The sequence below is a fragment of the Pezoporus flaviventris genome, unplaced genomic scaffold (assembly GCF_033815535.1).
Source record: "Pezoporus flaviventris isolate CSIRO_AGI_PZ_B2104156 unplaced genomic scaffold, CSIRO_AGI_Pfla_v1 ptg000176l, whole genome shotgun sequence".
Taxonomy (NCBI): domain Eukaryota; kingdom Metazoa; phylum Chordata; class Aves; order Psittaciformes; family Psittacidae; genus Pezoporus; species Pezoporus flaviventris.
In genome coordinates this window covers 279,088-306,981 of record NW_026892724.1, presented here as the reverse complement: position 1 = coordinate 306,981, position 27,894 = coordinate 279,088, and the positions used below count along the sequence as shown (strand labels likewise).

At 52.5% G+C, this 27,894-nt stretch overlaps 2 protein-coding genes, 1 long non-coding RNA gene and 4 other non-coding genes across 10 annotated transcripts; all 7 read right to left on the bottom strand.

The window, feature by feature from the left end:
* Positions 1-48: 48 nt before the first annotated feature.
* RAB42 (RAB42, member RAS oncogene family) lies at positions 49-1,725 on the bottom strand. Its single transcript, XM_061480242.1, has 2 exons — positions 1,393-1,725; positions 49-523 (listed from the first exon to the last, which is right to left on the bottom strand). Exons 1-2 carry the CDS (start codon positions 1,689-1,691, stop codon positions 91-93), a joined length of 732 nt encoding a protein of 243 aa, XP_061336226.1. The 5' UTR covers positions 1,692-1,725; the 3' UTR covers positions 49-90.
* Positions 1,726-2,806: 1,081 nt separating this feature from the next.
* Positions 2,807-4,540, bottom strand: LOC133283430 (uncharacterized). Its single transcript, XR_009747797.1, has 4 exons — positions 4,381-4,540; positions 3,784-3,835; positions 3,348-3,449; positions 2,807-3,029 (listed from the first exon to the last, which is right to left on the bottom strand). It is a non-coding gene; the product is annotated as an uncharacterized LOC133283430 (long non-coding RNA).
* On the bottom strand, positions 3,118-3,187 carry LOC133261997 (small nucleolar RNA SNORD99). The gene has a single exon (XR_009741193.1). It is a non-coding gene; the product is annotated as a small nucleolar RNA SNORD99 (small nucleolar RNA).
* Positions 3,611-3,743, bottom strand: LOC133261992 (small nucleolar RNA SNORA61). The gene has a single exon (XR_009741188.1). It is a non-coding gene; the product is annotated as a small nucleolar RNA SNORA61 (small nucleolar RNA).
* On the bottom strand, positions 3,907-4,036 carry LOC133262002 (small nucleolar RNA SNORA44). Its single transcript, XR_009741197.1, has one exon. It is a non-coding gene; the product is annotated as a small nucleolar RNA SNORA44 (small nucleolar RNA).
* Positions 4,541-4,771: 231 nt separating the features above from the next.
* LOC133262001 (small nucleolar RNA SNORA16B/SNORA16A family) lies at positions 4,772-4,915 on the bottom strand. Its single transcript, XR_009741196.1, has one exon. It is a non-coding gene; the product is annotated as a small nucleolar RNA SNORA16B/SNORA16A family (small nucleolar RNA).
* Positions 4,916-9,220: 4,305 nt separating this feature from the next.
* TRNAU1AP (tRNA selenocysteine 1 associated protein 1) lies at positions 9,221-24,240 on the bottom strand. 4 transcript variants are annotated; one of them, XM_061480299.1, is made up of 10 exons: positions 24,099-24,235; positions 20,220-20,302; positions 20,016-20,113; positions 19,243-19,342; positions 17,945-17,997; positions 17,253-17,384; positions 14,739-14,858; positions 13,155-13,317; positions 12,222-12,255; positions 9,221-10,590 (listed from the first exon to the last, which is right to left on the bottom strand). In XM_061480299.1, exons 3-10 carry the CDS (start codon positions 20,099-20,101, stop codon positions 10,454-10,456), a joined length of 825 nt encoding a protein of 274 aa, XP_061336283.1. In that variant the 5' UTR covers positions 20,102-20,113; positions 20,220-20,302; positions 24,099-24,235; the 3' UTR covers positions 9,221-10,453. The 4 variants fall into 4 exon arrangements, with proteins under 4 accessions (XP_061336283.1, XP_061336282.1, XP_061336281.1 ...); XM_061480298.1 differs by having other exon boundaries at positions 20,226-20,302; XM_061480297.1 differs by lacking the exon at positions 20,220-20,302 and having other exon boundaries at positions 24,099-24,240.
* Between the last annotated feature and the right edge of the window lie 3,654 nt (positions 24,241-27,894).

The window sequence follows — 27,894 nt, the reverse complement described above, 5'->3', positions numbered from 1 at the left end:
CCCCTCCCCACTCACACACAGGCAGAAGCACCGAACAGGGGTGTTTAATGCGCTCCGTGCCCCACAGCGCCCGGGTCCCAGTGCCCACCTCTAGCACGAGCAGCTCTTCCACCTCTTCTCCTTCTCCGTCCCCGCAGCCTGGAGCGGCGCCGGCAGCGGGACGCTGCTCTTGACCCCATCCCAGGCCTCGCCGGCTGCCAGCTGCCCTGTCCGCAGCGCCTGGTAGATGGTGACCGTCAGCATCCGGAAGGCCTGGACCACGTTGGTGGCGTCCTTGGCCGAGGTCTCGATGTACTGCACCCCCAGCGCCGCCGCCAGCCTCTCCGCCTCCCTCCTGCTCACGCGGCGCTGCGCAGCCAGGTCGCTCTTGTGTCCCACCAGCAGGAAGACGATGCGGGACGGGGGCACCGTGTCCGTCACCTCCCGGTGCCAGCGCCGCACGCTCTGGAAGGACGCGGGGTTGGTGAGGTCGAACAGCAGCATCCCCCCGGCCGAGTTGCGGTAATAGGAGCGGGTCACGGACCTGGGGCAATGGGAGAAAGGGGGGGGAGCATCGCCCCTGCCTGCAGCACAGCCCCTGAGCTCCCCCATCCCCTCCGGCCACCGTCCTGGTGCTCTCCCATCCCCTCCAGCCACCGTCCTGGTGCTCTCCCATCCCCTGCAGCCATGGTTCTGGTGCTCTCCCATCCCCTCCAGCCACCGTCCTGGTGCTCTCCCATCCCCTGCAGCCACCGTCCTGGTGCTCTCCCATCCCCTGCAGCCACGGTCCTGGTGCTCTCCCATCCCCTGCAGCCACCCACAGTCCTGGTGCTCTCCCATCCCCTGCAGCCACGGTCCTGGTGCTCTCCCATCCCCTGCAGCCACCCACGGTCCTGGTGCTCCCCCATCCCCTCCAGCCACAGTCCTGGTGCTCTCCCATCCCCTGCAGCCACGGTCCTGGTGCTCTCCCATCCCCTGCAGCCATGGTCCTGGTGCTCTCCCATCCCCTGCAGCCACCCACAGTCCTGGTGCTCTCCTATCCCCTGTGGCCATGGTCCTGGTGCTCTGCCATTCCCTCCAGCCATGGTCCTGGTGCTCTCCTGTCCCCTGCGGCCACGGTCCTGGTGCTCTCCCATCTCCTCCAGCCATGGTCCTGGTGCTCTCCCATCCCTTACATCCATGTCTCTTGAGCTTGCCCATCCCCTCATGGGGCAAAGAGGTGCTTGGGAGGTCCTGACCCCCCTTAGGGCTGGATCAAGGGCTCCGTTCCTTAGGGACGCCGTTGGCTTTGACTCCTCTGAGCTCCCGCAGCCTGCCCGGGCGTTGTGGTTCCATCCCCAGCAAAGGGACGCCCATTGGGGTTGGCTCACAGCTCTCTAAGGCAGGGGCCCCCATGGGCAGAGCAGGACTCACCTGAACCTCTCCTGCCCGGCCGTGTCCCAGAACTGCAGCTTCACCCTCAGCCCCGGCTCCAGCTCCACGAACTGGACGTAGAAATCCACCCCCACCGTCTGGTTGATGGCATCCAGGAACACCCCCTCCGTGTAGCGCCGCAGCAGCGAGGACTTGCCCACCGTGGAGTCCCCCAGCATGATCACCCGGAACTGGAGCTGCCACCGCGGCTCCATCGGCTCCTCCGGCCCTGCACCGGGAGCGTGTACGGGCAGGCAGGAGCTGGCTCCTCCACCCAGGAGGCGTTCCCGGCCCGCCATTGGAGCCCCTTTTATCCTGGCTCCATCCGCAGGGATTCGCTCAGGGGGAGCCTGGTCCCGTTTATCCCATCAAGGGACAGACATGGGGGGGGGGTGACACCCTCCCCCCCTAAAGCAGAGCATCCCCCAGTGCTCAGCCTGGAGAAGAGAAGGCTCCTGAAGGGGAGACCTCAGAGCAGCTCCAGTGCCTGAAGGGGCTGCAGGAAACCTGGAGAGGGGCTTGGGACAAGGGATGTAGGGACAGGCCAAGGGGAATGGCTTTAACCTGCCTGAGGGGAGACTGAGCTGAGCTCTTTGGCAGAAGCTCTTCCCTGTGAGGGTGCTGAGGCGCTGGCACAGGGTGCCCAGAGAAGCTGTGGCTGCCCCATCCCTGGCAGTGTTCAAGGCCAGGTTGGACACAGGGGCTTGGAGCAAGCTGCTCCAGTGGAAGGGGTCCCTGCCCATGGCAGGGGTTGGGGCTGGAGGAGCTTTAAGGTCCCTTCCAACACAAACCATGTTGTTCCATGCCATGGGTTGAATCTTGATGTGTCCCAGTGCTCAGAGCAGCCTTTATTTAGTGTGGAATAGCCTCACGTTCATTAAATCCACCTCTTTAGGGAGGTGCTAGTTATTCAAAGCCCCCACATTAAGGCTTTAAATAACCCTTGCAGGGACGCAGCCCCAGGGCTGGGTGCTGGTGAGGTTTGGGGGTCACCTCAGCAACCTGACAGCCCCTCGGCCCCTTTCCCTTGGGGAGTTTTGGGTCCCCCAACCAGACTGGGGGCTCCAGAGTAGACCTGCGGGGTCCCTCCATAGCCCCTGAGAGCCCAGAGTGCAGTGGGGATGTGTCCCCCTTTAAGGGCTGCATGGACACGGGGAATCCCTCCTCCCTGCAACAGCTCTGGGGCTCTTTGCTCTCCATCCTAAGGGAATGGGCAACAGACGTTGGCAACGTTGAAGGTGTCATCTTTGTCCATGCCGGTGCCATTCCAGGCACCCCCATGCCCAGCCACCAACGGGAACCCACCTCGAAGCATCAGGTGGAAGAAGCCATTAGGATTTAGGGCTCATCCCAGCAGGATGCAGGTGCCCCAGCAGCAACCCGAACCCCAGCACAGAGGACACAGCGCAAGCTTCGTGTGATTGTTTATTCACCTTCCAACATTCCATACCCAGACCCTCCCCTCCAAGCTCTTCTCCTTGGAAAACTCCAGTCCTTCCATGCAGGACTGCAGCAGGAGCCAGGCAGGGTCCCTCTTGGTGGGTGCAGTGAGTGGAGCTCAGGAAGGAGCCAGGATGTGGCTCTGCAGAGCTGCTGCAGCCCTCAAGGACCAGCTCCCACCTCAGCTCCATGCAGACCTGAAGAGGGGTAACAGATAACACAGCTCTGTGAAGGGCAGCAGCTCCTGGTGCCACAGGATTCCCATCTATCCCTTGGCTCCTTCATGCCTGGCCTCAGCCCCATATCCGCAGGACTCATCCAGCAGTCTCCAAAGGAAGGATCATCACGGACCAGGCTGTACCCAGAGGGCTGCCCAGTTAAGATCCCAATTAACAAAGCCCATCATTCCCAGATTGTTGAGTGGCCACTTCCAGCAGGGGCAGAGGTAGCTTGAACCATCCCTTCCCCCCCCCCAGGGCTGGTGAGATCCCACTCAAACCACCAGGGACACTCACCCGGTTCCACGTCAGCTTCCCACGATGCAGGCCCTAAGGCAGGCAAAGCCTATCCCTTCCCCACAGCGAGGGGCTCAGCAGCTCTTTTCCACCAAGTAATTCCTGTTAAAACCAGCCCCAGTGAGGACGTGACGCTGGTGGGATGCTGCCCACCAGGAACTGAGGCATCAGATCCAGCCCAGGTGAACCCCAGCCTCCTGCTGTGCCCCACCTTCCTCCATGCTCACTCCCACCCCAGCCTTCCCAAAGGAACACCAGCACAGGCTGTCTTCTGACTGGCCCCTCTCCCAGCAGCACTGCACCAGCACAGGATGAGACCAGCCGGAATGTTGCTTTTCCTCCTTTTTCGACCACGAGATCGGTATTCAGATCTGATGGGAAAGGGATCCGGAGGGACGGGACATGAGAGCCTGGAATGAGGGCATCCCATTCTCACCTGAGGCCTACGCACCGGCAGGTCACGGTCATCATCCAGCAGCCAAATGACCCTGGAGGAACAAGAACACCCCCAAATGAGGAGCAGGCTGCAGACTGCTGGGTACACCCCACATTCCTGGAGGTCTATAGGAGGGGCGAGTGACAGCAACGGGCAGGAGAAGCCCAGCAGTCAAAGACCTTCCATTGCTCTGGCATGTTGTTGGAGAGCTGAGGCCACTGCACTGAGCCACAGCTCTTGGATGAACATGCCCAGGCAGCACTGAGCTCCCCACCAAAGGCTGGGATGGCTCCGAGCAGCAGGAGGGATCCAGCAGCTTCAGATCGGGTCTGGTTCCTGGTTCTGCCCCAGCAATGCTGGGCAGAGAAGTCCCTTTATCCCAAGGGATGCATGACACCGACAGAACAAGAACCAAGGGGGTCTGCAGTTCTTCATGCCTCGTATTAGGAACAGGGAATCCCTGTCTGCAGGATGAGCTTGTGGAGGATCCACAGCCCCTGCAGTGAGCCCCACGCTGGCACCACCTGGTGCTCAGGCCAGGGGGGCCATGAAGGCAGCCCCATTCCCAATGGGAGATTCCTGGACTGCACATCTCACCTGTCCAAGGCTGAGCTGGGCATCAACCATCCCATGCCCTAGGATCGCCTTCCATGTTGGGATGCTGCTGGGGAAGAACAGAGCCTTGAGCTTCACACAGATGATAGAGGGACCTTAAAGCCCACCCAGCTGCAACGAGAGACACCTTCCACTTGCTCCAAGCCCCTGTGTCCAACCTGGCCTTGAACACTGCCAGGGATGGGGCAGCCAAACCTGCTCTGTTCCCCCCATCCCAGTGACCCAGCACCCTCACAGGGAGGAATTCCTTCCTGAGATCCCACCCCAGCCTCCCCTCTGGCAGGTTAAAGCCCTGCCCCTTGGCCTGTCCCTGTCCCTCCATCCCGTGTCCGAAGCCCCTCTCCAGCTCTCCCGCAGCCCCTCCGCCGGACGCCCCTGTGCCTTCCTGCCATGTTGCCGCTCGGTTACGTTGGCTCAAACGGAGCGGCGACCGTCGAGGAAAACCCTTCGCTCTCGGCTCCTTTTTGACTGCATCTGCCACGGCACCGAGACAGACGCAGCTTCGATAGGGCCGGCCCGGGCTCCCCCGCCCCGCAGCCGCTTCCCCCGGCGGGGCTCTCAGCTCAGCCCGCTCCGGTCACTCACCCGCGGTGCCATCGTTCGCCCCTGCAACCGGGAGCGGAGCCCTACGGCGGCCGCGCTGCCCTCCATAGCCCATGGGAGGGCCCCGAAGCACCGCGGGGAGGGCGGATGGCAGCCGATGAGGGAGGATGAGGGCGGATGAGGGCGGATGAGGACGGATGAGGGCGGATGAGGACGGATGGCGGCCGATGAGGGCGGATGAGGGCAGATGAAGGCGGATGGCGGCCGTCCCGCAGGCCCCACCGCCACCGCAGCCGCCATCGCAGAGAGAAGCGGAAGTCACCGTGGGGTGGGCTTTTATAGCGCGGCAGCGCGGGGGCTGATTGGCCGCTGGGGCTGGGCCCTGCCGCAGAGCCTTATGGGAGTTGTAGTTCGTTCCGTTGCGGTACCCCCGGGCCCTCCCCAGGGGCTCAGGGCTCCCCTCTGCCCCCGCAGCAGCAGGGGATGCCCCAGCCCAAGAGCAAGGCTGGGTTTGATACGCGCCCCAGCCCACCTGAGCAGCCTCCAGGCTGGGAGGCACAAGGAATTCCCTCTCCTCCTCCCCACATGGGGTTGCTCTCCCCAAAGGGGATGGAAGCACCTATATTGTCCTACAGCAGACACGTTTTTCCTTCCTTCCTTCCTTCCAGAAGCTGGGGAGCACACCCGACCCTTGGGGAATGGAAGGAAAGTTCTTGGAAGCAAAAGCCTACCTGCCAAAGCAATCCTTCTGTTGGGCTCCTGGCTCATGATCCATCATCAATGGAAAGGGTTACAACCAACTGGTTTGGAGCAACTGCTGGAATTCCTGCAGGTGCTGATGCCACAGCCTCCAGGAGAAATGGGGCTGAGAAGCCGGAGACTGCTTCCTGCCCCTGAGCCTGGGGAAAGAGCAGAAAGGATGAGGGGCAACAACAATTAGTTTTAAACCTGAGCAAAGGACACAGATGAAAACCATTCACAGCGCTCAGGAAGCGCCCTTGGAGCTGGTCACCCCCCCCCCAAACATGCCAGGTTAGCAACCAGTTCAACCTGGTCCTCATTTAGAGCACAAGCCTGGAAATGAGCCCCAGCCCGTGTGTGGCCAAGCTCTTCTAAAGACAGCCCTGGTCAAAGCTGGTCCCATCCTCCACCTCCTGCATGGATCTTGTGGCTGCTTTGCCAAGTCACAAGGCATTCATTCCCTGAGTGTCCTGGATTCTCCTTGGCACTCGTGCAAAGGGAACCTCGAAATCTCCCTGTCAAATCCCAGGCCAGAAACTGGGAGATCGCCATAGCAAAAGAAAGAAACCCTTCCCAAAAATCCAAACCTTGGTAGACATCAAGTGCTTGGCAAGAGAATCTTCCAGCTGGGTGAACGCCCCAAACCTGTGATGCTCAATAGACCTCAACCCAGCATGAGATGGTGGATGGAGTTGCAAAGAGGAGCAGAGAAAATCCCATGCCTGCACTGGGGAGGCCCCGATGAAACCTCCTGGTCTGGCTGGGAGCCTCATGCCAGTCTCTTTGGTAGCATCCACAGGATGGGGAGCACTGGGAGATGCTCCTGCTCTATGGAAGAGGCTGCAATTCCCATCACCAGACAGGGGGGAGCAGACATCCCGCAGGAAAGTGCTCTGTGAGGAGCTAACCCTGAGGAAAAGCAAGGATGAATCAGTAATCCAAGCGGGTTGCTGTGCTCCCTAGGAATCCTGCGTGCCGCGGGGACAAGCCAAGCCCTTGCCATGAACAGCTCTATCACTTATCACCTTACCTGTGTTATCTACCATTGCTTTGAGCCTGGAAACGTTAGAGCAGAAGCACGGAATGAAATCCAGAAGCTGGTGCATCCAGAATGCTTCACAAGATGCAGAGAGCAAACCTGGGAGGCAGAGATTCCTCTCAGGTCTTGTTTAGCACAAGCTGGGCATGAGGAAAGCCAGTGTTGAGAAACTGAGTATGCAAAGATCAGAGCCAAGCATCTCTGCTCCTTGAGAAGGATTCAGAGAAATACCAAAGGGTGTTTGGTACTTCTTGATGTGTGGGATAGGAACCATCTCCTGAAACTGGCCCAAGCAACAGGAATTTTCTTACTCAGACACACATGGAAAACATCATCACTGATTCCTATCAGAGCTCTCAACCCACACACTGGGCTGCACTGGTGCAGAGCCATGTTAGCTAAAGGAATGCTTTCCTTCCTCATCCTACTGGTCAGCATTCCTCACAGGCCACCCCCACTGCTTATGTCAAGCTTGGAATTAAACACATGCAATGGCAACAGTCCACCCCACAGCCTTGCAGCTTCTGCTTTGGAAACCACCCCTGCTTCATGCCCAACAGGAACACCCACATCTTTCCAGCTCTGCACTTGGCCCAGCATTTTTTAGTCTATGTAATTCCAACAGTAATCCCAGCAAACTGAGAGGAATCTAAATTGGATCATCACATCTTCATCAAGTAATGTAGGAAGTGTTCTTGTAATTACTAGTAAATGCTGCATGCTGAAAGGCAGAGTATTTCATCGTCTCCACTGCATGTTTTGATGCAATGTTCACAGAATCATAGAATCCCAGATGTGTTTGGTTTGGAAGGGACCCTAAAGCTCATCCAGCTCCAGCCCCCCACCTTCCACTAGAGCAGGTTGCTCCAAGTCCTGTTCAACCTGGCCTTGAACACTGCCAGGGATGGGGCAGCCACAGCTTCTCCATGCATCCCATCTCAGTGTCCCACACCCTCACAGGGAAAAGCTTCTGCCTCAGATCTCATCACGGTCTCCCCTCTGTTACCTTTTTAAATGTAATTTTAGAAAATTTCATAAGCCCCCTGAGCTGTGATACCATCTGCTTTGGATTTCGTCTTTAGCACGTAAAGATAAAAGCAGGATTTACCTTACTACACGGAGTCCTTGTCTTTCATCTGGTGTTAGGTTAAATGGCAATTAATCAGAGCTTTTCCTGTAGCCATCCACGAGCAGCAGAATCCCACACTCTGTTTGACTTGGATTCCAAAGCACAAACTCTACAAACTGCAGGTGACGGGTTTGTAGCACCACATAGAAGTCTCTTCTGTGCTTCAGATGCTGCAATGACGGCCAGGAGCTGAAAATGAACATGAAGATGAGTATGTGATCCACAGGAAACAGTGTGGAGAGATTAACAGCTCAACAGAACGTTGGCTGAGAGTCTCACAAACAACCCCCCAAAACTGGCTCCTGCATCAAGGAAACGTGGCCCAAAGCCTCACGTCAACCCTCGCTCCAAAAAAGAAATGCAGGAGCTATTTTCAGCTCTGCAGCAACAGTAAACAGGCGTTGGTGGGTATCCTCTGCTGGCCTCTGTACTCCCAAACTGTTCTTTCTACACCTAGGGAAGGGCCCAAGGGTCTGGCTATACACAGCTCTGCTGGAACGTGGGATGCCCCATCCCTAGCAGGGTTCAAGGTCAGTTCGGACGGGGCTTGGAGCAAGCTGCTCTAGCAGAAGGTGTCCCTGCCCATGGCAGGGGTTGGAGCTGGAGGAGCTTTAAGGTACAACCCAAACCACTCTATGAAACTAGGGGACTATGATGGGTTGGACCAATCATGACCAGCTTTCCACCACAGAAACAACAGCAGAGAGCAAAATGATTTGCCACAGGGTCACTGTTCTGTGCTAATCTGCTCTGCTGTCCTTTAGAGACCAGCTTGGATGGAGATGGCTTATCTGGGCACCAGGGAATATTACACAGCCTTAGAAGCACAGCATAAACTTATACTGATAAAGGAAGCATGGCTTCAGGTCAAATAATGAGGGCTGCACTATAAAAGCTAAAATCTGGATGGACAAGACAGTCTTATGACGGTTGGGCACGAGGGTAGCACTGCTGCAGCACAGGAATGGAACGACCTAGAAAGCCGTTAACAGCAGAACATAAACCCCCTTTACATCACCTCTGAAATGCCCTTTTCAAGAAGAGGGGCATCCTCTGAGCTGAGCAGCTCCAGTCAGAAGAAACAAAGCACTCTGCTCTCCTCCATCTCTGAAAGGCTCCCAGCAAAGGCAGGGAACATTCATCTCCTTAAATTCAGAGCAACTGAAGGTAACATGGGTAACAGCCCACAGCACAGTCAGATGCACAGCAGGAGGGAAGAATTCACAGCAGAAGAGGACACAGGGAGCCTGCAGTCATTCAGCACCTGTATCACACCACTGCTCCTCTCATAGCCACAGCACGTTCAACCACCGCAGTCAGTTAAGAAGAGCAGACTGACAAATACATCACAACTATGGACACAAAGGGGCAGCAGAGTTAGGCTTTATGAAAGTATTGAAATCTCGTGGCAAATCTCTGCCTCACCATGGGCAGGGAGGCAATGAACTGCTTTGCAGCAGCAATGTCAGTTACCAAACGATTTCTTGGATAGACATTTATTGCAGGTAGTTTTTGTTCCTAGTTCTCCAAGAGTTTAAGGCACAAAAGCCTGGGAAGGGCTTAGAACATGTACAGAAGTGCGATTATTTTTTGCTTTCACCTCTAATGCAACATAATCTTAGCTTAAATAATATTGCTTGTCCATCCAGCTTATACAACATCCAGTAAAAAACTGCTTTCCAGGGCAGCAACAATTTGTTGCACAATACAGCGTTTTTGACCCGTTTTTGCTGCAGGATCTTCAGTTTCACCAGGTTCACTCTGACAGGACAGTGGAAGGGAAATCTCATCATCTCAATGAGACCATTTTTCATCCACAATGAAACATGAGACACAAAATAAGGTTTAAAGAAGGTTGCTGGTAAACATGTTTTAAACTGGTTGGCTGCTGGGGAATTGTTTCCTTATAGACAAGTGGAGAAGCAAGGCAAACGTGAGAGACATCACCAGATAGGAGGCATCGGTCTGGAGTAGTTTTACAACGCTCCTTTCTGTCTTTACTCTCCAAAAAGCTCTTCAGGTAGGTTAAGAACACTGAGCTCTACATGTGCTAGCTCAAAGAGAACATAAGCTTTCATCTACGTGGTTCTTCCCCATCCTCAAGTCACAGCAACCTTACCCGGTCACTGTGCAACACGTCAGTGGTATCCAGCAATGATTCCTTAAAAGAACCCATTCGTGGGAGTTGGATCAGAGAACTGAAGATGGTTAAATGGGCAGCAAAGCAGAAAGATGGGCAGGAACCAAATGCAAAGGGTGATTTTACTTAAAAGACCAACTTTTTTATTGGACGTTGGAGTAGAGTCTTTCCCCTGTGCCATCTCGCTGAGAGTTTATAAATTACAATTCCCAAATAAGAGTTCATTTCAAGACAAAAGGAATAAAACTGTTGCAGTTCTAACTTTCCCCATGAATAAAAGTTTACCATGATGCTCCTATGATACTCATTCCATACAGGGAAGGCCACAGTCCTCCTGTACTTCGAGTAACAGACCTGGGTGGAGAAAGGGCCACCCCTCACTACTGCAGGGTCCTGGTGCAGCACTAACAGTCTGGAGCACGCTGGCAGGCTTGTCACACAGACACAGTGCCTCAGCCTGAGGCTATAACACGGCTGGAATCTCTGAAGAGACACTGTCCAAAGGCTGCCAATGACAGTCCATCAAGGCATCATAGAGCTCTTCACTCTGTTCCATAAACTGCTTATTTGCTTCATGGACGTCTAGCTGAGGCGCTGGATCTAAAGGAGGAAAGACAAAGAGGTCACATACCAAAAGCTTTAGGAAGGAAAACCCACACCCCATGAACGTGTTAGTTTGAGTAAAACAAAGCTGGGGAGAGTCACAAAACACTCCCAGCACCTGCCCAACCGTGAGCCTGACCACTTAACGCGTTTCTGCAACGCGTTAAGAAACCACACCATCCAAGTACGTCCCTCTTTGCAGTGGCGATGCCCCCATAGCAGAGTGAACGGAGAGGACGCGTACCTGCACCTCGCAGCCCAGGGTAGCCACTTAAACTGCCAAAGAAGGTGGGGAGCACTAAGGCACCGACTGCCAAGTGGCGGAGTGGAGGCACAGGCACGTGGTCCGTTCTGCTCCCTCCACTACGGGGTCAGAGTGGCTGCTGGGGATGGCTGGGGACCGTAGGTGCTGCAACAAGAGTCACCAGAGCTCGTCTGCCAAAGCCTCGGACATCTCAAAGCATTTCACAGTTAGTAACCCAAAGAGGGGCAGCAACACCCAGTGAATGACACGTGAACACAGCCCCGAGCTGACAGCTGTTTGCAAGAAATGTCTGTAAAGCATTTTGGAGCCGGATAGGAACGCAGAGGGCACGATCCTGCTGCTACTGCAGCATTTCCCAATCACTGACTCATCATCTTCCCCAAACCATTTGGAGGATGTAAAGCTCACCGAGCAACACCCACAATCTGCAGCTCAGGTTATCAGAGCAGCACAATCACACAGGTTAGTGAGTGACTAGCACAGTGTGAAGCAACCAGCTGACTGGAGGAAAACCTATCAAGCACTCAGGAATAAAAGGCTTGTAAACACGTGTGGCGTTAGCTGCTTCGTGTCGTAACACATCGCAGCAGAGCACAGTCCAGAACTGATACACTGGTGATAGATTATTTCATTTTCCTCCAAATTTCAACTTGTTCATTTAATGGATGAGAAAAGACACCTCAGAGATAGTCCACCTATAGAACTGGTGTGTTTCAGAGCAAGAAAACCCCTCCTGAAATGCTTTTAAAAGCCATTCAGGGCTTTCTCATTGATGTCGATACTGATACCTATGGATCCTGTAAAGGATCCAGCTGCTTTCTCCTGTCACCACATGAAGAATAAGCTACACTACACAGTGCATATTCCACTCAAGACAGCCATGTGGAACTGATTATTTATTGTATTAATAAATGAAAACTGCTGTACATTTATCCAAACCAATATGGTTTCGTGGCCCAATGACTGCTAAAGGAAGTACCTGATCACTGTGCTAACTGATGTGATTTCTTTTTTAAGCTAAAACCACAGTGAAGTATCCTGGCTTCTAAATTCCGAGATTTTACAGGAAAATCAAATACCTCCATTGTTTTTTGTAGCATAACAGAAAGAAACACTTTAAAAAAGGATAAAGGTTTGAGTACTACGGCAGATTAAAATCTCAGTGCTGGGGGAGTTAGTTTCAGTCCTCACAGGGTTCAGACTAGGAGCAGCAACTGTAAAACAAGGACACAGATTTTCTCAGACCTCAGATTTACTCAAAGATGAAGGTACATCATACAGTGAAATGAAGGGCCAAGCTGAGAAAGACTATCTCTAACCTGTGCAGAACAGACTACTTCAATATAGAATTTGAGAAACTTACCTTCCAATGCATCCTCACCAACTTCTTCATATGTCTGCAAGGCAAAATGAAACCCTTAGGACAGCAGAGATTTACCTTTTCTTTTACAGACATCACCTGCTGATCACTGCTGTCACATACTGACTTAAAGCTGACTGATGTCAACAGAATTCTTCACACATAAGCCCTGTATTCTACTCCCAACAGACTCCATGGGGGAGATCATAGAATCATAGAATAGAATCAGAGTGGTTTGAGTTGGAAGGGACCTTAACGCTCATCCAATGATGATGTCTAGTGGATGCCTTCCACTAGAGCAGCTTGCTCCAAGCCCCTGTGTCCAACCTGGCCTTGAACACTGCCAGGGATGGGGCAGCCACAGCTTCTCTGGGCACCCTGTGCCAGCGCCTCAGCACCCTCACAGGGAAGAGCTTCTGCCTAAGAGCTCATCTCAGTCTCCCCTCTGGCAGGTTAAAGCCATTGCCCTTGGCCTGGCCCTACAGGCCCTTGTCCCAAGCCCCTCTCCAGCTTTCCTGCAGCCCCTTTAGGCACTGGAGCTGTTCTAGGGTCACCCTGTAAGGAGCCATCTCTTCTCCAGGCTGAACCAGCCCACACTAAACTTCTGAGGCAGCAGTTTCTGTGCCTGTGATGTAGTAGGGTAGGTGTCCTCATTTGTTCTACCCTCTAAAACTGCCCATATCAAGAGAACCTTTCTACCATGACAACTCTATTAAGAGACCCTTTGTGTCCTCCAGACCTTTCTACTCTTCCAGTCCCAGCAATATCTCCCCCCAAAAAGGCAACAGTACACACCAGGGTGTGCTAAACACTTTTCTTTTCTCATATTAAGACCCTGGAGCTTGATGATGAAATATACCCATTAGTGTTTTGTAAGCTATGGGGTGTTTCTGTGCTGACAGAGCACTGAAGAGTGAGTATGTCACACTGCCCTACCTGGATTGTGCTCTGGGTGTATCCATACTGGGGATAGCTGTAGCTGTAACTGCCCGTGTTCTGGTCATAGCCCCACTGCGCGTAGTAGCTGTGATATTGTTGGTAATACTGGTTATAGTTGTAGTTGTACATCTGGTTGTACTCCATGGCTTTCACACGATTACTTGAAAAAAAAGAAAAAAAGCAGGAATTAAGTTGCCAAGAATGAACCAGGTAAAAAGCAATGAAAGAGCTTGAGATTTGTATCTATGGTGCACAGGCAAGGCTTAGTTTAACATGCAAATTCAGTCTTTAATTCACTGCAGCAGCATTTATCATTTGCATACATTTGCAGGAAGAAAGAAATGCTTTCAATTAATGCCCGTTCCCATATTCATCTTCATTAACTGCTTTCATTCTTTATGAGTTAACGTAGTATCACTTCCTGCCTTTGTGAAGGGAAGAGTTCAGGACTAGGAGCCTCAGTTTACAACAATCCTGAACCATGATCCAGATCCTTGGGTCCCTTTTTCCTTCTGATAAATAGGATGGAGTGAAGTGCTCTGCAGCTTCCTACCACCAGGTACTGAGTCTTGCTTTACAAGAAGAGTTAAAGACTGAGAGCCTTGCAAAAGGAATGGGGTTTTCTTTAGCAAGAACGGGCAAAACCCTCTTCCCTCTGCCACTGTTGTGCAGAAGCTTAAAGCAATGACTCCTTGACCCCAGGCTCTCTGAATGTGTTCATCAATGCACAGAGCTGGAAACGCCCATAAAGTAAAAAGGACTACAAATAACAAAAGAAATAAATACTTAATCTTAAACCCATTTAAAATAGCCTGTATGTTGCCTGAAACCCCCCTTCCCTGCCATCAAGTGGCAGCTTTTCTCCAAGGACTTAGGAATCCCACCAGATTATTGAGATGGGAAAGTAATGAGATGACAGATCTTGTTTGAAAATGGAAGTATGTCACACATCAAGCTATGTCTAATGATGAAATTAGCGAGAAGTAGGAGGAGGGAAACGGCAGCAATCTTCTCACCACGATACACCCCCTTTTTCTCTTCCTCATCCCCCCAAGACTTCTGAGGTGCCTGAAAACCTAAATGTTATTCAAATAGGGAGCAATTACTATGATTCGTATTACCCTAGTGCTACGAGCCCCAAGTCAGAGCAGGATCTCATTGTATCAGGTTCTGAACAAACACAGAAAACAAAGTTAATCTCTGCCCCAAAAGACTTACATGTAGTAGACATTATCACAGAATTAGCAAGGTCATTGAGCTTTGCTACCCAGAAATCAAGAAGCAGATGTAGACAATTGCAATTTAACACAAAGGAACATTATACTTTAAAAAATGATCAGATTTAAATAGTGTGTGTGTATTTAATAACGTATACAATTCAAAACAGTGTTAAATGCTTAACTCTCGAGCTAACATTAGAATTCTTTGGGAATCCTGGGCATTCTGATACTCTAGCTAATTGTTCCCTGGGTATTCCTTCACTTTGGGATGGAAACATCCAGGAATTGTAGCCAAAGCACTAGAAGACATTGGTTTCACTTCACAGTGCTCTAGTGAACCCCTGCCTGCTCTTATACTCACGCTTTTGGTATAGCCACACTCAAGCGTACAGGTTTGGAGCCCAAGCCCACGGCTCCTTGACACTCAGTCAGGGCTCTTTTCTGTTCCAGCTCATCCGTAAACTTCACAAACCCGTAACCTCTGCAGAGATACAGAACAGCTCCAATGAAATAACAGCAAAAGAAGCCACTTAAAAACAGGTATTTACAGGGAAGGCAAAATAGGTGTTGAAGAACACAGCAAAAGGAATGCTTTCACTAGGGCTGTCCCTGCTTTTAGTGGAGACCTTAGAGCAGCTCCCAGTGCCTAAAGGGGCTACAAGAAGCCTGGAGAGGGGCTTTGGACAAGGGATATAGGGACAGGGCAAGGAGAATGTCTTTAACCTGCCAGTGGAGGCTGAGATGAGCTCTTCCCTGTGAGGGTGCAGAGGCACTGGCACAGGGTGCTGTAGCAGTGGATTCTGAGGAATTGGAAATAAGCTGACACAAGCCGTGTTGAAATGCATGAACAGTAGCAAAGCCTCAGATCTGCACCAGGAGGATACAGATAATCTACATGGTTGCAAGTCAGCACAGGATTGACACAACAGAGGCACTGCTTATAGCTAAAACTGTCCCACTGTGAAGGAGAACATCACTTGCGTGTAGGATTGACTAAGACTTTCTAATCAAGTCCTTTTTGCAACAGGAAAACACTCAAACAGGCTTTTATTACTCTGAACAATGGCACAACCCCACTGGTGTTCTCAAGAGTGGACCTGAAAACAAGCTCTTAACATCAAGTTGCTAAAGCCTGCTCTGACAGCACAACTGGAACAGGGCTAGCACCCAGCCAGCAAGCCCTGGACTGCAGCAATCCTGCACTGTGGTGCTGGCAGCTCTGCACAACAGCCAATATGAATTCCCCTCCAACCCCAAAGGTCCTTTGCGTGGGCTTCTGCTGCTGTAGTGAGTCAGAAGCAATACAACAGCACCCAAGAGGGCAGCGCCAGGATCCCAGCATGGGCTGGGCTGCCTCCTGCAGCAGAAAGATCAAAGACATAGGTGTGGGAGGGAAAGAGGAATCCATCTGGGTGAAGGAAGGAGGCTGGGAGGGTAAGGGCTTGTCTACCTGGGGAAAAGCACGGGCTGTAAGCAAGGGTGTACATTTACAGCACATTATCTCTTCTGTGGGAACTCTGCAACACCACGTAACATGCTCTTTTGAAAGTGGCATCACGTACACATCATGTACTGCTCATAATAGGTCCCCACTGGCAGCTAGTACAGAGCTGTCCCTGCCCCATGATGGGCATGAACTCCTGCAGCCTTTTGGATGGGACCAGGAGTAAGTGAAAGCAGGAAGACTGGCAATTCCAAACCAGAGACGGGACAGACAAAGGGTGGGATGTAGTGCATAGGAACAGATGCTGGGTGCAGCAAGGGAGACAGTTTATTGCACACCAGTAGCTAAACCAGGTTTTAGTACAGAAGAAAACCCACCAAGAAAGCATTTCTTTGTGGCCAGGACGTTCTGTCCTATCCCTGCAGTTAAGAGAAGCCCCCCCATGCTGCACCCTCATCAGAAAGCAGAGGCCAGCACAGTTCTAGGGCATCAGGCTCTTCTCTTGCCTCAACAAGTGGTGCTGGGGAAAAGGTGCTTTGAAGCTTTCCCGATCTACCACTAGGCACGTCCACAAGCCCCAGGTTCCTCTCTCAGACCACACCAACACTTGCAGTTGCCTCAGCTTTGAGTAACTGCACAAGTCACAACAAAGCCCCTGGCAGCAACACCCTGGTGCTGCTAGGGGAGATAGCCTCGCTCTTCCCAGCAATAGGACTTTAAGTTCCTGCTCCTTCCCCACTTCCAGAGCTGCCACAGATTCCCCTTCCCTGGGGCCTGCACTTACCAACACTTCCCAAAGCCCAGCTGTTGGCCCGACTCACATCACCCAACAGCTCTTTTGTAGGCAGAGACTGAAGCAAAACAAGAACCACTGGGTTTACACCTCTGAGGAGGACGTGCTCGGAGCCCATCCAGTGCTGGTCTCAGGTGAGGTGGCAGTAACAGCATGATACTGAGCAGCCAGAGAGTGACTGAGCAGCTCTGCAAGAGGTTCAGGTTGTATATGAAGGACTTCATTACTAAGGATGTTGCACACCTCTGGAATAGGCTGCTCAGAGGTGGTATCATCCCCATCCAGGGAGGTTTTCCAGGCCGCACAATTCCTGGCTGACCTGATTGAAAGGTGGCAGCCATCCTGCTCCGAGTGGGAGGTCAGACCACAGACCTCCAGAGATTCCTTCAAACCAACATGGCTAAGACTGAACCTTGTGTGAGAAAGAGGAGAGATTCTGAGCATGTTCTGTAACATGCTGCCAACACACTGAGTGACAGGATGCTGTGGGGACTGTCTGAACCCAAGCACACTGTAACTGAACGTCCAAGAATGTTGTGTTCTAAGCTTATAGAACTATGCTTTTTCCCTTAATGCACTGTATTTTTCCTGTTGCTGCATGTGAAGTGAAAGAGAAGAATGACTAAAAGATGACTTACTTGGATACTCCTGCCTGGTCCAAAACGACTTTGCCACCTCTACATGAGGGATAAACTTTAACAAAAAATTCATATAACATGCCATCATCCACGTCAGGAGTCAGGTCTCCCACAAAAAGGGAATATTCTGGACTAAAGAAACCAAGAGAAAACTCCTTAAGCACAATGACACAAACCAAAGAGGCATGCTGAGTGACAGCTAACAGCCTGAACTGCAGAGAGAAGTGATATTAAAAGAGCATCTAATGGATAATTCAAAGTGTTACCAGCTAAGCTGCTTCAGTGACTTAGAATTGTTATTGACATTGTGTTTCAAGTCAATTCAAGCAGCACAACCCATCTATTCACTACTGCTTGCTACTGAAAGATAATGTCAGGGTATCCAACAGGGCAAGAAAACATTAAGGTCTCATTAATAATTTGCTATTTCCAACGTACTGATCTTAAATGATAATACACAAATGAGATACTTCGGTGCTACAGAGTTTAAACACTTCAAAGACACTCCTGACCCATCTGCTGTGCCACACAGAAAGCAAAGCATAAACCCAACAGGCAGCGTAGGTTACCCATCCTCTGCTAAAGACTGGCACTGAGGAACCTGTAGGTTTGTGTGTTTTGAATACCCTTTGCAAGGCAAATGATACAGAGGCATTAATCAGCAAACTTGATATTAAATACTGAACATTTACCTGTTATCAGGCTGTTTCCCATACGTTGCATAATTCAGTTTAAATCGCTTTGCCTGAAACAAGGCAGAAATGAATCCATGCATTCAGATGTTCTGTGTGAAGCCACACAATTAGGAAACAACACAATACACTGATTCTGGCTGCCTGCATTGGCTCGCTGACATCTGTAGCTCCCAACACATGCTACATACATCATCCCTCTACACACCACCATGTTTGGAATTAAACTGTGGCTACTCCTGAAACTAAACTTCAGTGATTGTCTTACTCCTTGCAGGAGCTGCTCTCTTTGTCTCTCTGGTGACTAAGAAGGCATTGAGGAAGATTAACTTCCTTTAATCATGGGCTCTGATTTGAGTATTAAACAGGGCAGGTGAAACAAATCCCTCCAGGCTTCTCATCTACCCCTTCTGATGGGGCCGCCATCCTCTCAGGAAGCTGACCAAAAGGCTGAACCTGAACTTCCCACTTTCCTGCTCAGGGTATTAAATACACTGAAAGAGGTATCATAAATTTACTTGACTACCTCCCAGTGTAATTGAGGTGGTTCTAGAGCTGCTTTAGGAAGCAGTCATCCCAGCTCCTGCAGCCAGCTCCTGTGGGTACAACGGGCAGCTGTGTCAGCCATCCCATTTTAATCTACTCCACGTTGAAGTCAACAGCCTAAAATTAGCCTCGGTGACTGTTCTTCCTCCTAACTACCTTTTACATATCCAAGACGTTTGTTACATGCTGCAGTTACACAACGGCCTAGCTCCTTCTGCACTGTAAATAGTTTGGAGTAACTTTTGCTTGCTAAGGGTCAGGAATAATACAAGGCTTAAAAGTCACATTTCTCTTGCAAATCCAAGTTTCTCACAACTCAGGATGAACTCCCAAGTTCATCTGGTACATATGTAAGAACTTACACACTGAGACAAATTAAGATGGAGCTACAACTGGAGAGAGACTGTGGAGGACTGTGGAAGGGATACTCAATCTATTTTTAACTTGTTCTTTCGCATTAGTACAACTGTGGTAAGAGCAAAAAGGTTCAAAAAGACAAGAAGACAGAAAACCTCACACCACACCAGATCTATACCTGGATTTTATCCCATTCACACATAAATGAGTGGGTTTTCCAACACTTTTCTGCATAAGAACTTTTGCAGTTTTATGCTCATCACTTTAACTAGAAAGAAAAGGAGAATCCCAGTTTGCTAACTATTGAATTTGTCTGTAACCATTCCAAATACAGCTCTGGTGCTATCTATTCCTTCCTAGTCATGGCTCTCAACTGCCTGACTCCAGTTACTCACCGGTGTAGCCCCAGGAAGCGGTTTTCCATTGATTTTGTGTAAACATTTCTCTGCAGTAGCTAGATCTGCAAACTCTACAAAGCAATAGCCTGCTGGAATTCTGAACACAGGACACAGGAGAGAGAAAGAGTTCACATTTAAAACACATTTCACATAACCAGGAGGGAGTTTGCTATAGTCGCAATACTTGGGACCATTTCTGTTTCAAAAGATAGACAGCAGCTCCCGAAAAGAAGCCAGCAAAGGAATCTTGATCTCAAGTCAAGGTAGCCCCTACTTACCAGTAAGTCATGTCAAATAGTTTGGCTCACAATTAGCTTAGTTTCTGCTCTCATTCACTAGAAGTTTTCCCACCCAATTGTCCCAACCAGTTGGAAACTGGAATGACAACATCTACAAGAACAGAGAAGGCAGAATTCCCACCTCTGCCAGCACCACACACTAGTGCCACGATGAACGCCAGGCCAGCATTGAAGCTTTCAGCCCAGTTACAGGCAGTGTAACTCCAAGAGAGCCTGTCTGGCACTGTACACCTCTCTGAACAAGTGCTGAAGTGCTGCAGCACGAGGGCTCAACCTTGGCTTGCTGATGGTCAAAGAGCCAGCAACTGGTCTCTCCACTGCTACCACCATGCACCCAGATTGGTGGCAGCCCCGGTGAAAAGCTCAATGTGACAATCACCCTAATGCTGACAGGACCACAGTGACACCACACAGAGGGCAAATGGCTCACTCCATTGGTAGAACAAACTGAGAACAAGCATAAACAGTTACCCTGTCAACCTGTTTCGAATGATTTTTACGCTCAGTACGAGCTCTCCCATGGTGGCAAAGGCTCTTGAAACAAAGTTTTCATCCATATATGGCTCCAGCTATAAAAGCAAGAGAGGAAAAATTAGGCCCAGGCATCGACAAACAGGAGAATTTTTGTGTCAATGTCCCCCTAAGCAGTTAAAACATTATTGAGAAGGATTTTACCCTTACACTTCAAAAAGAAGACTCATTTAAGAGGGTCGATGCCACTCAAAACCAGCAGGCATGCATGAACCAGGCTCAACAGTCTGCAAAGTGGAACCCAAGAGACAGCATGAATTTCAGAGAACAGGGAGCTTTCACAGAAGGACAAAAGCCACTCAGAAAACATACAGCAACAAACTGAGCGTTCAGGACATGGAGGAGGGGACAAGGAGGTGGCAAGGCTCCTTCTGTGTGCACACCGAGGTTGGGCCAGCATTGTTGGGGTGCTATGAGGAGCGGGTGGCATGTGGCAGGTAACAGTCCCCATGGAGCTGGGCAGGGGGTTGCCGAGCTTTGTCTACCTCCCAGAACACGAGATACGCAGGGCAGGACTCAAGAGGGGGAACCTATAACTGGGTACATTGACCGTGTGTTTGTCATGGGTGACAGGGTGGCGGGGGGGGTGTCAGAGGGTGTGTGAAGGGCAGTGAGTGCACATGCTGAAGAGGAGGTGTCTGTACGGTGTCAGTGTCCGAAGAGCATGAAACAGTGCTGCAACTTGGAGCAAATATATGAGGAAGGCCAGGATGGATGGAGCTTGGAGCAACATGGTCCAGTGGAAGGTGTCCCTGCCCATGGCACTGGATGAGCTTTAAGGTCCCTTCCAACCCAAACCAGGCTGAGATTCTATGAAGGGACTGAGGGAAAAGGATGCCTCTCTGTAACAGAAAGTGCTGAGGGAGCTAACTGAAATGAAGGTTCTGTGCAGGGGACATCCTGATGGAGAGCGCTGCACGCATCTGTACATTTATACACCTCTACGTATCTCTACACCTGTGTGAGTCAGACAGATGTCCTCGTGGGAGCTGACAGCCCTCCAGCACGTTGGTGTCTGCCAGGTACCCGGTGCATGTGACAGAATGCAGAGGCTTGTGCAGTACCCACACTGCACCCACCAGGATGTGCAAAAGGTGGCAGCTGCCCTGTGGAAGTGGGAGTGCAAAGCAGAAGTGACTCTGCTACGTGTGCCAGAAGCAGGAAGCAGCACTACTCTGTCCAGATGTGCAGTGCAGAGGGTGATCCTGTGTGCTGTGTGCACAGGAAAGCCAGACTCATAAAGGCAACAGGTAACTCCTGCTAGCTGTGTCTGTGTATGTTACAAAGAGCCACAGGCTGCTCGTGAGAGTGGTAACTGGAAAAGATGGCTTAATGGTGGAGAGGTGGTGGATAACCCTTTGTCTGAGTAACAGGGAAACAGCAAACTCCATGGAATCTGCTTGCACAAGCAGCAGGCAGTGAAAGACTCCCTGATGCATCAGTGAGTGTGTGCAACACACGCAGTGTGTGAGTGCGTATGAGAGGAGCACCCAGCAGGATCCTCAGCGACCCCGCACACATGTGAGGGGGACTGAGGAAGCCTACAGGGTACTCGTGTGTGCAGGCAGGCCCAGGCAACGTGCTGCTGTGGGTCTGTGAGGAGGAAGGTGTGTGTGCAGGTAACAGGCAACATGGAAACAAGCTGGTGTAACTGCACACGCTGGTGTAACTGCACACACCTGGCTCTGAGTAGGTGTGTGCAGCAAGTGGCAGGCAGCAAGGACACCACGATACCCTGGTGGGACTGTGAGTATGACAGTGTGAAAGTCATAGACACAGGCAGTGCGGGCACTAGAGTACGATGTGAGCACATGCAGACAAGAGTGCGGTGGGTGCTATGCGCCGGGGGTGAGTACACATACTTTCATACATGTATAGATGTGTTTCATACTCATACATGTATGAAAGTGTGTGTGCACAGTGCAAAGGGGAAGGGACACAGGCACAGGAGTATGAGGGTGTGTGGAGTGCGAGTGAAGGGCGGACAAGGGACACTGTGTGGTGTGTGTCACTGTGAGCGTACATGGGAGCAGGCAGGGAGACAAGCATCTGTGAGTGTGAGCGTGCTGCAGGTGCACAAGCAGGGAGGAATGAGGGAGCTGCTGTGTGTGTAAGTGCTCACGAGTGTGTGTGCGTGCAGAAGACTGCAAATCCTTCCAAGTGTGTGAGTGCACCCACAGTGAGCGGGGTGTAGTGAGGGATACTCTTGGGTAGGCGCATCCAAGCACATGAGTGCCTGCAAGTGTGCGCACAAGCGTGCAACCTGAGCAACACAAGCATGTGTAAGTGGTGTAAGTGGTAGCCTCAGTGTCTGACCATGAGCATGCAAGTGCCTACAAGCACACAAGCAGTGTATAAACCCTGCACACATGCAAGCGCACAGGCATGTGAGGGTGTAAGTGCCTAACACAGCACCAGCAAAGAGCGAGCGCACATTAGTGTGCACCAGCGTGAGCACAGGCAGCCAGGACACCGGTGTAAGTGCCACGGGTGCGACTAGGGTCATTTGGTGTGTGTGTGTGTGTGTGTCTGACTGTGTCTGTGGGTGTGTAACTGCTCACCAGTGCGCTGGGCTGGGGTCAGAGCCTCCGACTGGGTGTGAGCCTGTGAGCCTGCCAGCGTGCACAGGAGAGGGTCGGTCACTCCAGGAGCTTAGGGGGGTGTCAGTGCGGGAGGGTATCAGTCAGTCAGTGCGAGGGTGGCAGTCCATCGGTCAGTGTGCAGGTGTCAGTCAGCATGCAGGTGCCAGCTGGTCAGTGTGTGGGTGTCAGTGTGCGGGTGCCAGCTGGTCAGTGTGCGGGTGTCGGTCAGTGTGCGGGTGTCAGTGTGCGGTTATCAGCCGGTCAGTGTGTGGGGGTCAGTGTGTGGGTGCCAGGCAGTCAGTGTGCGGGGTCAGTGTGCGAGTATCAGTGTGTAGGTGCCAGCCAGTCAATGTACGGGGGTCAATGTGCAGGTGTCAATGTGCGGGTATCAGTGTGCGGTTATCAGCCAGTCAGTGTGCAGGTGTCAGTGTGCGGGTGTCAGTGTGCGGGTGCCAGCCAGTCAATGTGCGGGTGTCAGTGCGCGGTTATCAGCTGGTCAGTGTGCGGGTGTCAGTGCGCGGGGTCAATGTGCGGGTATCAGCCGGTCAATGTGCAGGTGTCAGGGTGCGGGTGTCAGTGTGCGGGTGCCAGGCGGTCAGTGTGGGGGTTCAATGTGCGCGTGTCAGTGTGCAGGTGTCAGTGCGCGGGGTCAATGTGTGGGTGTCAGCCAGTCAGTGTGCGGGTGTCAGTGTGCGGGTGTCAGTGTGCGGGGTCAGGGTGTGGGTGTCAGGGTGCGGGTGTCAGGGTGCGGGGTCAATGTGCGGGTGTCAGCCGGTCAGTGTGCGGGGGTCAGTGTGCGGGTGTCAGTATGCGGGTGCCAGCCGGTCAGTGTGCGGGTATCAGTGTGCAGGTGTCAGTGTGCGGGTGTCAGGGTGCGGGTGTCAGGGTGCGGGTGCCAGCCGGTCAGTGTGCGGATATCAGTGTGCGGGTGTCAGTGTGCGGGTGTCAGTGTGCGAGGTCAGGGTGCGGGTGTCAGGGTGCGGGTGTCAGTGTTTGGGTATCAGCCGGTCAGTGTGCGGGTGTCAGTGTGCGGGTGTCAGTGCGCGGGGTCAGGGTGCGGGTGTCAGGGTGCGGGTGTCAGGGTGTGGGTGCCAGCCGGTCAGTGTGCGGGTATCAGTGTGCGGGTGTCAGTGTGCGGGTGTCAGTGTGCGGGGTCAGGGTGCGGGTGTCAGGGTGCGGGTGTCAGTGTTTGGGTATCAGCCGGTCAGTGTGCGGGTGTCAGTGTGCGGGTGTCAGTGCGCGGGGTCAGGGTGCGGGTGTCAGGGTGCGGGTATCAGCCGGTCAGTGTGCGGGTATCAGTGTTTGGGTGCCCGCCGCTCAGCGCACGCCAACCCCGCTCTCCCCGGAGCCGCGGCCGCTGCTCTCCCTCCTCCCTCCGGCCAGGCCGCCCCCGCTGCCCGCCGCACAAAGCCCCCCGCGCGGCTCCCGGCCGGACACTCACGTCCCCCATCCACAGGCTGGCGGCCATGCTGCTCCCGCAAGGCCCCGCGCCGGCTCCAGCGGGGCCGCGACTCCCCGCGCCCGGCCCCGCCGCCCGCCTCACGCCGAGCCCGCGGCCCGCCCCGCCGCCTCCCGCGGGCGGAGAGAGCGGCGCCCCCGCCGCCAAGGGGCAGCCCGCGCTGCGGCAGCGCCCCCTGCCGGCAGGAGGAGCGCAGGCGGAGGGGGGAGATGGAGGCGGCTGTGAGGGGAGGGAAGGAGGGGTTTGGGCTGCGGGTGCTCGGGGGGGGCTGAGGTGGGAGACGGGCTTGGAAGGAAGGGAGTGGGGTGAAGGGGCTGAAGGGAGGAGGAGGAAGGGGCTGAGGGGCAGTGGCGGTCGCAGTGGCGGGTCAAGGCTGGGGCAGGAGCACTGAGGCACAGGGAATGCCCCCCCGTTCCAGGGCCTGCGTGTGGATGGGGACACAGGGCCCAGCTCCGGGGTCTGCACGGGCCGAGGGTCCCTTCTCTTTCTGTCAGACACAGCGAGCTTCCAGCCCCCTCTGACGGGTCCTTTGCGTCCCCCAGAGCTTCACGTGTGAAATACAAACCCCAAATTTCCTCATTCAAGATCCCCGTGTTTCGGGAGACGGGGGTTGGATCCGTGTTAGCACTTGGAGCTGCCAGCCCAGGCCCCCACGCACCATGGCGCTGCCTTAAAACACATCATGAGGCTTTGAAATGAAGAGAAGAATTCATTATTCGGCGTAGTAGCACACAGGCTGTGCCATGCGCTGGGTAAGGAGGCTGGGAGCTCCCTGTGTCCCAAACGGGTGTAGTAAAGGCGTGATGTTGCCAGTGTTGTGGTGTTCTAAAGGCGCTTTGGGCATCTGTATGCTCAGCAGTAGGGACAGGCCAAGGGGAATGGCTTGAACCTGCCAGAGGGGAGACTGAGATGAGCTCTTAGGCAGAAGCTCTTCCCTGTGAGGGTGCTGAGGCGCTGGCACAGGGTGCCCAGAGAAGCTGTGGCTGCCCCATCCCTGGCAGTGTTCAAGGCCAGGTTGGACACAGGGGCTTGGAGCAAGCTGCTCCAGTGGAAGGGGTCCCTGCCCGTGGCAGGGGTTGGAGCTGGAGGAGCTTTAAGGTCCCTTCAACACAAACCAGGCTGGGGTTCTATGAGGACACTTGTTGGCAGGGGGCTGAAGGCTCAGTGGGGTTCAGGAGGGTGAGGTCTGCGAGAAGCCATAATCCCAGCTCCCCTCCACCCAAAGGGGCAGAAGCTGTCAGCCAGATCCCAGCCAAACGGGGCTGCCCTGGCTCTGAGGTTGGAGCACTGCCCACTTTGGGGGGCTCAGCCCAGCACATGGGGCTGGATTGGGTCTGGTGTAATCCTCCCTTTTATCCTTCTTGCTCCCCAGGCCTTCCAACAGCAAGGGTGGAAGCTCCTGAAGCAGAGGAGACCACTATGATAGAGCAGAGACGAATGGGCCCAGGGCACCCTCATGAACTGGTTGGTATTTGGTGTGCATGGGAGCTGTGCTTGGTGAGCCCTGGATTCTCTTCGGGAAGGCAGGCATGGTGCAGAGCTGGCTGTGGTTGCGCAGTCACTGCGGCACCCATAAACCCCGGGGACATCCATAAATCCCTGGTGAAAGGGACACTCCGAACCCCCCTGGCTGTTTGTGCCTCCGTGGTCGTTGGGTCTGGGAGCCCAGTGCTGCTGCTGCGTGCAGCCCGTCAGAGGGCAGCACAGGGCCGCCGGTTGTTGGCTGAGGGTGTTTCGGTGGTGGAATTTGGCATCGGGACCGTTCGAGTGCGATGAGAGCAGCAGCCGATCCTCTCAAACAGCTTCTGAAGGGATGTGTGAATCCTGCCTGGAGCAGCCTCATCCCAGTGACTAACGTGTGGAACAGAGCTGGAATAGAAGGAAAAATCCCTCACTCTGCTCTTCCCTGGGGATGGAAAGTGAACATTGATCCTTACTGCATTGCTACAGGAGACTGAGAATCCTTCATCTTCACACTGGGCAGGGTTTGCACCTCTCTCTTCATGCTCAGGTTGTTTCCTCAAGCTCTTCCCTACAACACTGAAGGATCTGGCGTGAAACCCAGGCAGGCAGCAAACAACACAGCTGAGATCTCCTGTGTCTGGTGTCAGTTGGCACTTTTTGTGCCTCGGGTGTCCCTGGCAACCCAGTCTCTTGCAAATTCCCCTCTCTCAAGTCCTTGCTCTCAGGTGGCAGCTTTCAGAATGGGTTTTTCCCTTGCAACATGGCATTTCACCCACTGGCACTCTGTTACTACTTTACAACTACTCAAAGGCAGTGGTTTTGCTCTTTGTCATATGAGGAAGTGAGTCCAGTTTCTTTAGTAAATCCCTTCCATTTTTCCTTCCATCTGAGTAACACAGGACTTGCTTCTCCTGGGATAATCCATAGAATGGATGTTGGGCAAGGAAAATGCAGAATGAAGCCAGGGTCATGTGTGGGACCAGAAGGTAAGAGTTTTATATTCAGTGTTACATCTGAAGGGAGTGCTGTTGATGCACCTAACCCTGTGACAGAGCAAAAACACTGCCAGGAGAATATTATGACCTGAAATGCTGTTTATTTATGACCTGAAATACTGTTTATTTGTGACCTGGCAAAGAGGCAGCAGCTCCCTCTTAATGGGAAGACATGGGAATTCCTCTGCCCTGCGTGTGGATGTCAGGAGTCAGCAGCCAAAACATAGCTGTATCTTGTCACCTCTTGTGCTAGGAACTTGGTCCTGCAAACTGGTGAGTTAATTCCAGTTGGTATTTACTGGAACCCACTGGAGGGGAGATCCTTAAGACTCTGGCAGGACTGGGTAATGCTGGTCACTGGAGCTTAGCCTGTTGAAGGACTGGATCCTATGAGCCTAGAGCTCTTTCAGCCCTCAGGAACTGAAGTCCCTGAGGAAGCCTGGAGTGGTCTCAGCTTTTAAAGTGGATGGTTTTAAGCATGATAATGTGGCCTGGGAGGTTTGAATTTGCTACTTTAGCTGGAGTTTGAAACAGACTCCAGTAGTTTCTCTGCCTTGTGCTGGGTGTTACTGTGTTAGAGCTGTGGGTCTCACAGATGCCAAGTCTGTCCTGTCTTAGACAACTGTAGCCAATGGCCTGAGATGAGGGATGGATTTGGCCAGGGATAGTTGAAATAAGACATAAAATAAGATACATAAAGCAAATCCTTGAGCTTGGAATGGTTTCTGTGGTTCAGAAAGTCATTTAATGAATGTAGGAGAAAATATGCAGTGAAATCTGGTTTCCATCAGTGCATGAGAGATTATAATGTGATCAAAGCCATTGTTTTAGATGATGAAGATAAAGCAGCTTAAAGTGATCCAGAGTTCTGGGATCTTTTTTGGATGTCATATTTACAGGTTATAGTAGATTGGACATTGTTATTCATTTCTTGGGAGGACTTGCTGCTCCCATGTGGATCTCACAGCAAGTACAAGTCATTTCTGACCCAGTTCTAGCTCCCAGTGGTGTTTCTGAAGGAAGTGGGAGTAAAAGCTCATTATGATGTGAATGTCCTGGGAGTTTTCTTATCCAGTTTGTTGTATAGCAACACAGTGCAGTGGTAGGGACCTGATGTTCTCTCTTGCCTTGCGTTTAAGAGAAAGTGAAGACACTTCTGGGATAGTCTTGTGTTCATCTTTCTCTGGTGCTGTGGGTTTTGTCAGATTCCCCAGCAAAGCCAATAGCAAACAGGACAAGGACACTCCATTCCTGCTCCCTTAAAGGAATAGCTTTCAAGCTCGAGTGGCTTCTGAGCTGAGTGGCTGTGAGCAATAACA

Coding starts and splice junctions, on each gene's coding strand:
- RAB42 (XM_061480242.1), bottom strand. CDS start 1,691: ATGGCGGGCCGGGAACGCCTCCTGGGTGGAGGAGCCAGCTCCTGCCTG. Junction 524..1,392: donor GCCGGGCAGGAGAGGTTCAG/GTGAGTCCTGCT, acceptor CCATTGCCCCAG/GTCCGTGACCCGCTCCTATT.
- TRNAU1AP (XM_061480297.1), bottom strand. CDS start 24,125: ATGGCCGCCAGCCTGTGGATGGGGGAC. Junction 19,343..20,015: donor ATTCGAAACAGGTTGACAGG/GTAACTGTTTAT, acceptor TCCTGTGTTCAG/AATTCCAGCAGGCTATTGCT. Junction 12,256..13,154: donor ACACCCAGAGCACAATCCAG/GTAGGGCAGTGT, acceptor TTTGCCTTGCAG/ACATATGAAGAAGTTGGTGA.